This window comes from Sarcophilus harrisii, chromosome 2, assembly GCF_902635505.1.
Source record: "Sarcophilus harrisii chromosome 2, mSarHar1.11, whole genome shotgun sequence".
NCBI classification, from domain to species: domain Eukaryota; kingdom Metazoa; phylum Chordata; class Mammalia; order Dasyuromorphia; family Dasyuridae; genus Sarcophilus; species Sarcophilus harrisii.
Genome location: NC_045427.1, coordinates 33377262 through 33388929, shown reverse-complemented (window position 1 = coordinate 33388929; position 11668 = coordinate 33377262). Strand labels below are relative to the sequence as shown.

General features: G+C 35.5%; 1 protein-coding gene across 1 annotated transcript in view; it reads left to right on the top strand.

Annotated features, from left to right (window-relative positions):
- The window catches only part of LOC100928341, a 43174-nt gene that overhangs the window by 8281 nt on the left and 23225 nt on the right, over positions 1 to 11668 (top strand). The window contains exon 3 of the mRNA XM_031949214.1: positions 2304 to 2430. Coding sequence (XP_031805074.1) covers positions 2304 to 2430 — 127 coding nt within the window. The remainder of the gene's footprint in view (positions 1 to 2303; positions 2431 to 11668) is intronic.

Genomic DNA, 11668 nt, shown 5'->3' with positions numbered 1-11668 from the left:
GGCTCACTGGCCTGTAGTATATAAAATTTCCATTTTTGAAAACTGGGATAACCTTTGCCTTTGCCCAGTCCTTTGGCACCTCTCATGTTATTTACCCCTGAGAATGGCTCCATGACTTTCAGTGGCTTGGTGAGTGAGGCTATGTGGCTGAGTTGTCGTTTTCCACTGAGACACAAATCAGCTGCTTCTGCTCATTTTATTTGGTAACACTTCCAAATGTGTTATGTGTTATGTGAGGGAGCTCCCTCATTCTTTGTTGCGTAGGTAGGATTAATCTCCCTCCTGATTCTTTTTTTGTCATTCATTTCTGGCTTCTCAGTGCTCTGCTCTTCTCCAACAGAGAAAAAGTAAGGAGGAGGAATGACTTCTGTACTCCTAACAGCCAGATCCCAGGTGAGTTAAGATTCTCCCTCCCTCCCTCCCTCTCTCTCGTCTGTCTCTGTCTCTTTCTCTCTCTCTCCATCTCTGAGATTGTATCTAGATTGTATCTTTCTATCTCTCTCTGTGTCTGTCTGTGTCTCCCCTGAAATGTCATACTTTTTCCTCTACCTTCTCTTTTTCATATTTTTTGCTAGTTCTAGGGGCTTGGACTTGAACTTCAGTTTTTGTCAATTTTGTCAATGTTAACTGATGATACAGTGTGAGGGGAAAGTCCATTGTGCTAAGAGCTGATCTCTTCTTTGAACATTCATTCATTCAACCTATTATGGAGCCAGTACTGACCTAAATTTTTTGAGATAAAGAAGCATAAAACTTAGTTCATGTCCTCAGATAGTTTTATTGAAGAAGCAAGACTAATTTACCAGAGGCAGTTTTAAAAAATGGTTGTATTGATAAATTTTACCTTGATACACAGCCCCATATTACTCCCATTTGATTCTTCTATAATGCATAATTCCAGAATACTTAAAAGTGAAATGATTAATTAAGAATGATTACCATTGCAATCACCCTAATCCAAGCCCTCATTACCTTACATCTGAATTACTGCAGTAGGCCACTGGTTGATGTACCTGTCACAAATCATCCTCCTAAATATGTTCCTAAAGCCCAGATCTGATTACATCACTCCCCTACTCAATAAAGTTCAGTGATTCTCTGTAACCTCCAGGAATCAACTATAAAATCTTGTTTGGCATTCAAAGCCCTTCCTCTCCTAGCCTGCTCCCTTCCCTTTCCAATATTTTTACCTCTTGTATTTTCAGTATGTATATAATCCAGTGAATCAGGCTGCCTTGCCATTTCTTGAACAAGATGCACTTTCCACGCTTGTAATCCTTTCCTTTCTTGTCTCTACTTCCTTGTGTCTTTGGGTTCCTTAATTCCTAGCTAAAATGTTAGTATCTAAAGAAGCCTTTATTAATCCCTTTAAGCTGTATATAGCTTGCTTGTACATAACTTTTATAGGTTGTCTCTTCCATTAGACTGTGGGCTCTGTGAAAAAAGGGAGTTTGTTTTTTGACTTTCTATGTGTCTTTCCCCAGTGCTTAGCACAGTACCTAGGATGTAGTAGCTCTTGATAAATGTTTTTGACTGACAGTTAATAAATGTTGCATCAGTAATCTGTTTGTTAAAAGTAAAGATGAGTCACACAATATAAATTTTATATCAGTGATGTCTAGGGTTCATCAGTTGGGAGCTGGAGAGGATGTTCCATGTCATCTGTCTAGTTCAAGTGCCTCATTTTATATATGAGAAAGCATATTCAGACAGGTTGGGATTTGGCAAGGGTTTCATAGGTAGTCATGGGCAGAGCTTGTATGTGATTGCAGGCTTTCCTACCATACATCCATCACTTTCTACTAACCGTGCTATTTTTGATCTGATTGTTGCCATTTTAAGTTGTTTTCATTTACTTAGCTGTTGTAATTGTGAATATTATTTTTTCATTATTCCCTAAATACTTTATATCACTTCTTACAGATCTTCCTCTATTTATGTGAAATTTCATATTTGTCATTTCTTATAGCACATTCCTGAGTCTTTTTTTTTTTTATTTTTTAAAAATTTTTCCCCTCAGTCTTTTGGGACAGAGTTTCAGGGTAGGGTGGGTGTGGCTTTTTAAACTAATACGTGTGTGTGTGTGTGTGTGTATGCTCATTTATAAGGCTGACTTTGAGCAGGAAACTTTTCTATAATAGAGTCTAGTATAAAATGATGCATCCAGTAAGTCATTTCTCCAGAAATATTAAAATCGTGCTTTGAGGAACAGTGCCAATTTTACCTTCTGCTAACTTCATGTCTTCCTCTTACTCTCCATAAGTTTTATCCCCAGTAAGCAGGCGTCTTGTTTGCTATTTCAGATCCCACTGACATTCCAGGATGTGGCTGTGGACTTCACCTGGGAGGAATGGGGGCTCTTGGAACCTTCTCAGAAGGACATGTACTGGGATGTGATGCTGGAGATCTATGAGAATTTTATCTCCCTTGGTAAGATCTGCTCTCCCCCAGATGGACTTATTAACTTCCCTTGGGTTGTCTTCTCATTTTCTCTTGGCTGACTGATGCCCTCTCCATGAGAAGGGATAATGTCCTGAATGCACATGATGGGGAGTGTCTTCACAGGTGTTTAGTACTCAGAATCACTGATATATCTTGTGTTGTATAATGGGAAATCAGTAGCTTTAGTGGGTTTCCTTTAGGGCTGCATACCTCTATTACTGGTTGTTCATTCAGATCATTGATTTGCCCCACAAAGAGCCAGTGTAGATACTTGGAAAATGTCACCAGTTTGCATCCTCTTTAGGCTAAGAATATATTAGAATAGAGTCATTTCCTTTGAGCTGGTGACCCATTCTCTCATACTTTCTGATACTACAATATGGAGACTTCAGGAGTCCTTAGTACTCCATCTGGTCTTGCCTTGCATGCCCTTTATTCCCTAGTGAGAATGAAGGCAAGATTGAATTCTACCTCTGACCTCCTTACTCTCCTTTTATTCTCTCCCAAGGAGGTGTTCCTCTTTCTATACCAGATGTCATTTCCCAGTTGGAAAGAATGGAAGCACCGTGGATGACACAGGGAGGAGTCCTGATTAGCACTTTCCTAGGTAAGTGAAGAATTAAAATGGAAAACACTGTGAGTACCATCACAAATGGTCATTGGTCCCTGTTGGACGGAGAGCTCTCCTTAAGGGTTCTTAGGTCTTTGCAGAAGTGTTCTTTCTATTTCATTTGAGTTTTCTCTCATGAACTCATCTTTCTCTTAAAATATCACTTTGCTGACCTCCTTTTACTTATTACTTATTCCCCTATTATATCTAAAAGAAAAATCTTTCTTAAAGATATTAACCCCTCTACTTGTACTCTAGATCCATAATTTTCTGCCCTCTCCTAAATTTATTTTTTTTTTTGCATTTTTAGTTTCTCTTTTCAAACCTTTTAATTTTCATTTTTGTCTAATTGTATATGCATATATGTATATGTATGTATATAAATATATATGCATATATCTGCGTACACACAAGTATAAGTCCAATTTAAATCTAACAAAATTCTTTCATTGATTTCATTGCTTGTTTTATTTATATACCTTGGACTTTTTAATCTTTCTTTTCTATGTGAGAACAACATTTCATCTGCAATCTTTTCCCCCCATTCTCCTTCTCTATCTCCTTGCTTCCCTTCCTATCTTTCTTATTTTCTTCTTGCCCTCTAATCTCTCCTTTCCTTCCTTTGTCTTATTTCATTTCTCCCTCTGCTAAGAGCTGGTCAGTCTATAGCCCCCATGTCTTGGACCTAGGAGTGGTCATGTAATTTCATTTTTAAAAGTATGCTTTCTACCCCCTCCTCCAATTACCCACTTCACCATCATGTCTTTTCCTTGAAATGCTACAATCTAGCTTTTGTCTCACTGCTTTATGGAAAATGATCTTTAAAGTTCTTTCTCCTCTTCATTTTGTGATAATACCCATAGTTTGTTTATATATATATATATATATATATATATATATAATTTCCTGTCTTGCCATGTACTTTTCTGACTTTTGAGATGAGTCATGTATGTATTATTATCTGCATTTTATCATTGAAGCTGTTGAAACTCAGGGAGGTTTCTTACTGTCCATGGTTGCTTCCCCAGTAGCTGTAGTAACAAGGACTCCAGCTAAGGCTCGCTCTCTTGTTCTTTTATATCCAGTAGTTTTTTTTTCCTGTTGTTTTTTTCCCCTATCTTCCAAGGATATTTTTTCAAATTTTAATCTTGTTCCACTGTGCCACATTTTAATTATAACTAGCTGTTAATGATACTTTTGGTGGATGATGTCTATGGGATTTTGTATAGGTTTCACTAGGTGAATATTGGGATATTTTCTACTCAAAGATTCTGTGGAAGTCCCATCATGCTCTGTCTTAACTGGAATATTGTGGTGTGCTATCATTTAAAAATTGTGTTAGTATAGGGGAGAAGATGGATGTAGACAAAGATGGCTTGAAGAAGATGACTTAGGACTGGACTGGACTGAAGTCTGGAAAAAGTTGGAAGAATAGTCTGGGAGTCAATGAATGTTTCCTTGAGAATGAGTGATAGTGGTATAGTGAATGGGTTGCTAAATAGGAAATGCTCTTGAGGGATGATAGTAGAGTAATGATTTGACTTGGATAACAGATTGAGGAAAGGCAAGAATACTAGAAGCAGTTAGAATGTGATATAATATCTGTGTAAAACTCAGAATTGTTGTAGATATAATCATACTGATATCAAATTGCCTATTATTAAATTCAATAGTAGCTCCCCCAGGTACTCTTTTAGGGAACTCTTAACATGTTTACATCTAGATGTTAATGACTCCTTATTGAACCAGTCATATTATCTTCCTTTTTTACTATCTAGCTAATCTCTCCACTTGTCCATAAGAACTGCATTAGGATAACCTTAATTGGTGTTTATTGTTGGTCCATTTTCAGCTTAGGGTCAACTAAAATTTCCTGGCCACTCAACCAATCTCTATAATTCTGTATTTTTACAGTTGATATTCTGAGTATAGACATTCACATTTGTCCTCATTGAATTACACATTATTTGTACTATCCCATTTTTCTATCCTTTTGATTTTTTTTTAACATTTTGATTTTTTCATCTAATAATATTAGGTATCTCACATAAACTTGTGTCTTCAGCAATATTGGTAATAGTGTTTTCTATGGGACAACTAGAAGGCATAGTGGATAGAACACTGGCCTTGGAGTCAGGATGATCAAAATTCAAATCCAGCCTCAGACATTTAACACTTTTTACCTTTGAGACCCTGGGCAAGTCAGTTAACTCCCATTGCCTCACAAAAGAAAAAAGGTGCTCTCTATGATTTCATTAAATTTTTGTATAAAAGTATTAAATAAGGGATAGGATGAAGAAACTACACTTACCACTGCATATTGGTTCCTTCTCTGCTATTCCTAAGGCTTAAAGAATTTCCTGAAACTTTAAATAAGTTGCCCAGACAGTGTGTATCAAAAGGAGGGACTCCCAATCTGATTCTCTAATAATCAAGTTAGGCTTCCTTTCTTTGTGTCAATAGCAATTTTAGTAAGAGTGCCATCAAAAATGGTAAATATGGCAGGGCCAAATTCACTGTTCTAAGACATAAAACCAGAAAAGGTAAGATTCTGTAAGGTGAAAAGAGCTCCATATTTTTAGGGTAAGGTTATTTGAGCAGCTACAAATTCACTGACTTGTACTCTCATCTAACTCACATTTGTTTTTGGTTTAAAACTATTTTTGGTTTAAATTTCCTGGTAGCGAATAATTCTATTCTATTCTAAATATATATATATATAAAATAAATTATATATATAAATAAATATATAATATAAAATAAATTATATATATAAAGTTTCTATATTGAAGGAAAAGATGTAGTTTAGAGCACAGCACAAATATCTTTATTTTGATCAGAGTTTTCTAAAATTCATAGTGTGGAGAAAAATGGGTATTGACATGTTTTTGTTATTTTCAGATTCTTCTACTCAGAAGACAAAATGTGAAACTAAGGAGTCAACTGTAAAGCAGAATAGTTTTATGGAACAGTCATCAAAAGAGAGATTCATAAAGGAAAGCCCTCGGCATAACACATTGGGAGAAGGTTGGAATGGTGGTGTCAGGTTAGAAAGACAAAAAGAAAACCAAGAAATGTCTCAAGAGATAATATTCACTAGTGAATCTGTTCGTGAACATAATATTTTTGGGAAAAAACTCAATCTGGGATCAGTTATTGTTCCACAACAGAGAGTTCACAAAGGAGAAAATCTTCCTACATACAGTACACTTGTAAAGAATATGAAGAAGTTTTTTGACTCACTTAAACCTAAGACAATCTCCATTGGGAAGAAACTTAAGTATAGTAAATGCAAAAAGCCCTTCAGTTATCAGTCAAATCTTATTCATTACCCAAGAACCCACCCTAGGGGGAAAGCCCATAAATGTAATGAGTGTAACAAAGCCTTCAGCAAGAAAGGAAGCCTTAAGGCACACAAACTAATTCATACTGGAGAGAAACATTTTGAATGTAATACCTGTGGGAGAGACTTCAGATACCATTCATCCCTTAAGCAACATCAGAAAATTCATACTCGTGAGAAACCCTATAAATGCAGTGAATGTGGTAAAGGCTTTAGCCGAAGAGGACTCCTTAAGACACATAAATTAAGTCATATTAGAGAAAAACATCTGCAATGTAATGTATGTGGGAAAGGCTTCAGGTACCCCATATCCCTTAGGGTACATAAGAAAATGCATACTGGAGAGAAGCCACATATATGTAATGAGTGTGGAAAGACTTTCATCCTGAAGGGAAACTTTATAAATCATAAGAGATTTCATTCAGGTGAGATGCCTTTTGAATGTAATGAATGTGGGAAAGCTTTCATGCTAAGGAAAGAGTTTAATAAACACAAGAGAATTCATACTGGTGAGAAACCATATATATGTAATGAATGTGGAAAAGCCTTCAGGTGGAATGGAAGTCTTAAATCACATAAGAGAATTCATACTGGAGAGAAACCTTATGTATGTAATGAATGTGGGAAAGCATTCACTAATTATCAAAGCCTAACTTATCATCAAATATTTCATCCTGGAGAGAAAATTTTTCAGTGTAGTGAATGTGAGAAAGCATTTACACAGAGGGCAAACCTTAATCGACATAAGAGAATTCATACTGGAGAGAAGCCCTACATATGTAATCAATGTGGAAAAGCCTTTATTGTGATGGGAAATCTTAAAAGACATATGAGAATCCATACTGGAGAGAAACCCTATAAATGTAATGATTGTGGAAAAGCTTTCACCAATCACCAAAGCCTAATTCATCACCAAACAACTCATACTGGAGAGAAGACATTTCAGTGCAATGAATGTAAGAAAGTCTTTGCTACAAGAGGAAACCTTAACATACATAAGAAAGTTCATACTGGAGAAAAACCCTATGTATGTAATGAATGTGGGAAAGCCTTCAACCTCAAGGGAAATCTGAATATACATAAAAAAATTCATACTGGAGAGAAACCCTTTGAATGTAGTGATTGTGGAAAAGCCTTCAGACAGAATGGAAGTCTTAAAAGACATAAAAGAATTCATACTGGAGAGAAACCCTATGAATGTAACGAATGTGGAAAAGCCTTCACTAATCAGCAAAGCTTAATTTACCATCAAGTATATCATACTAGGGAGAGACCCTATGAATGTAATGAATGTGGGAAAACCTTCATCCAGAAAGGAAAACTTAATAGACATTCAAGAACTCATGAGGAAAGCCTTTAACTAGGTGAAAAAAAGTAATACACATAAAATAACTCACATTTGGAAAAACACATTGAATATAATGTTACAAATAGCTTTTAACCAGAAGGACAGATATTAAATATATTAAAAAAATCTACACTAGAGGAAACCCTGTAAATATTATGAATTTTATGAATATTATGAATTATGTAAATTATGAAAATCTAAATTCCCATCTATATTTCATAGTGATGAAGTGCTATCAATATGAGAAATGACTCATAATGGAGAGAAAACCTTTCATGCAATGAATGTAAGAAAGTCTTTGCCACAAAAGGAAACCTTAATGTATATTAAATAAAGGAAGTTCATACTGGAGAGAAACCTTAAGTATGTAATGAATGTGCATAAGCCTTCAATTGGAAGGGAAGCCTTAATTCATGTAAGAATTGTCAATGAGATTATCTTTGAATTTTAGTTATATAGGAAAACTTTCACCAATAATCAAAGCCTAACACGAAATTAAATGTTTTTCATGCTTAAGAGAAATCTTTCCAGTGTGATGAATGTCAGCAAGTTTTCAGATGGGGTAGAAACCTTCACATCATTCTTACTAGTGATAACTTTTTGATTGTAATGAATGTAGCAGAGTCTGTGGTCCAGACTTTATTGTACACAATAAAATTCATAGTCAAGGAATCCTTTGAATATAAGCAACATAGGGAGATTTGCAGGTGTCTAGCCCATTGCTAGTTAAACATCAGATAATTTGTACTAGAGAAAAGCCCATTTGAACTTCAAGAAATTGGGGAAGTCTTCAAAAAAAGTAAGAGTATTATTGTGTATCAGTGAATTCATACTGGAGAGAAACCCTTTCAGGGTAACTAAAATAAGGACAGAGATTGGAGGTGAGAGGAGGCAGAATTCTGAAAAATTAATGTGCCTTCTTTGAGAATGATATTCTGAGAGGCAAAGGGAAAGTCAGAATGAATTCATATAAAAGATTGAGTTATATCTTCTACTTTAACGTAGATTGACAAAAGTTATGAAGAGGCAGATTTCAATTCTTTATTAAGTCCAGAGAGGCTTGGAAAGCTTGAGTTTAACTGAAAAGTAGCAGTTAATGTATAATGAGGCAGAATTGTGAGATCTATGTGTTTCACTTAGCTCTTGTTCCAATTCCTAGTTTCAGTTACATGCTACTGGTAGAAGTTCTTAAATATAAAATAGATCATAATGTTCCTTCCTATACAAAACTCCTATGGGATGTTAGATGTAAGTATTTAAGAAATGCTTTTTAAGTAAATGAGCTCAGGATCTAGAACATAATGGGAGTTATAAGGAATGTTTTAACTCAAAGTCAGATAATGACTAGTACCATGAGTTGGAAATCGGCACCAGACAGTAGTATTCCAAAGAGAAGACTTGGCTTGGGGGGTATTTTATGGTGTATGTCAGTTCCCTGGATGGATGTAATATGTCATAATTCCAAAATATGCACCAAAAGCATCAGCCTGCCCTTTATGAGGAAAGACAATTTAAACATTATATTACAGTAAATAGAAACAGAGAATAGGAGGTAGCTCTTAATGCCTAAAGCCCTGTAGAAGAAGCAGAGTATAGCTCAGTAAATTATGAACTCATTTTAGAGGCAGCACTGGAAAGTTAAAATGATTCCTCTAGCAAAGGTTCTGTAATACATGGGGAAGGATAGCCAGAGCATCTAGAAGAAAATAGTTTATTAATTTCTCCAGAAGATGTTATTCGTACTGCAATTTGGAAGTACATCACCCCAGTCACACATGTGCCATGGCCATATCAGTTTCTGATGTGTTTCCTTTCACATGCCTCTTTCATCTTTGTTCCTACATCATGTATGTATTCTTCATATATGTTCTTTCCATCTCTTCTGATAACTGGTGGGAAAATGTACTCCGTGTGTAGGGGATATTTTATTACTTTATTTGTCATGCTGTTGGATTAAATACTTTTTATTTAGAATTATTCTGTTTTATGTCTGTCTGGTAAAGTAAAATTGCTTTTTGGAATAGGCAAGCTATGTTTTTGAGAGGGTGCTGATAATCTAGTCAACCAAAACCCGGTGTTGATTTTCTGAGGTGGGACTACATTGGGAGGGGAAGGTAATATATTACGGACAGTCATTCAGATCTGTCAAAAAACTGAGTTAGACTGCTTTATGAGTTAGTGGCTTCCCTACCACTAGTAGTTTTAAGTGGTAAATGTCACTTGTCAGATGTTACAGAGAATGTTCTTCTTCAGATTCAAACTATATAACCTCTGAGGTCCTTCCCAACTCTTCAATTCTTTAAGTTGATTTTAGTGATTAGATTAGAAAACTACTCCAGTAGGAAAACCATAAGCGGCAGACTTTAGACAATAGAAGCAAAATGATAAGGGAAAAATCTAGGAATTGGGAAAAATGGTTAAATCCAACATGGCTTTAGAAGATTTAACAGGAAAAGTAAGAGGCTGAATGACTAACTGAGCGACATGTTAATAAGGGATTCTGTGGACTAAACCCTGAAAAGACTCTAGCATGACTTGGTTAGTATTGGAGGGGACTCCTAGGATAGAAATTTTAAGTAAGAGCTGAAGTAGGATTCCTTTTTGTGTATAAGTTAGAATAAATAAGCTGAGTAAATTTCTATTTTGAAACCCCATTAATCTGGTTGACTTGAAGCCTATACCAGAATGTATCTTATTCTTCCAGAAACCCAAAGACCCTAACAGAAATAGCTTTGACTTGAATTGGCATATGTATTATTAGCCGTATTAGGAAAAAGAAGCAAATAAAAACAAAAAAACAAAATACCTCTACAAAATCCAAATTTATAACAACAATGTAATGTTAATATGGAGAAGTAGCAAATCTCTGGTGAAATATAATGATCAATATTAGTGCCATGCAAGGCCCTCTGTTCTCTTAGCAGTTGATAAACTAATTGCTTTTAGAGACCTGTATTTTGTAAGGAGGTTTGTTTGGCTATTTGTTATAAAGTATTGTGTTGGGGCAGCTAGGTGGCACAGTGGATAGGGCAGCAGCCATGAAGTCAGGAGGACCTGAATTCAAATCTGGCCTTAGACACCTAACACATCCTAGCTGTGTGACCCTGGACAAGTCATTTGACCTCAATTGCCTCAGGGGAAAAAAGGTAAAAAAAAATTGTGTTAAAACATATCAACACATTTTAAAAATGCTGTGGGTCAAATACTACAATATATATTTCTAAGAAGAAATTTATCCTACATCAGGTGAAAGCATATGTTGAGACAGTAAATAGGATTTACCTCATTGAGTTTCTATTTTTCCTTGTGCATAAATCTCTTGACCACAGAACTTTTCTTAGTCATAAATGTGGAATAGAATATTTATGAAATGTTAAGAGAAAGCTGAGGATATAAGATGATGCTCTTAAGATTTGTAGAACATGGTAATGAATGATGTGTGTGTAATATCACTAGGTCACACAGTGAAGTGAAGCCATAATTATTCCCATGTAGTCAAAGGTCTGTATGAGCGTGCCTAGAATTTCACTGTTGTTCAATTTTCCAGCAACTTGTGTCCTTTCCCTTCGCAGATCCAGGGCTTTTTTAAAACTGGGGACAAAATGATGACTCCTATTGACTGGGCTGACTTAGGAAATTTTTAGCTTGAGTTTTGTTGGGAGTACCTTGATGTTGACTTCTCTTCCAAAATCTATCAGTTTATCCCTGGTTTCTCCTTTGGTTTTAGGATCTGGATCCAATGATAGTTCCCAATTAACAAATAAGCTTAGTTATCTCTTAAAAGGAAAAATTCAAAACCCATGTTCTCTCTTAACTCTGAATATTTAGTAAAATCCCAAAGCAGCTCAGATTTATGTTGGTTGACATTTTCATGTTAAAAGTTTAATTATAAAAATGTGCTTTTTTGAACAAAGTTTAATGCTTC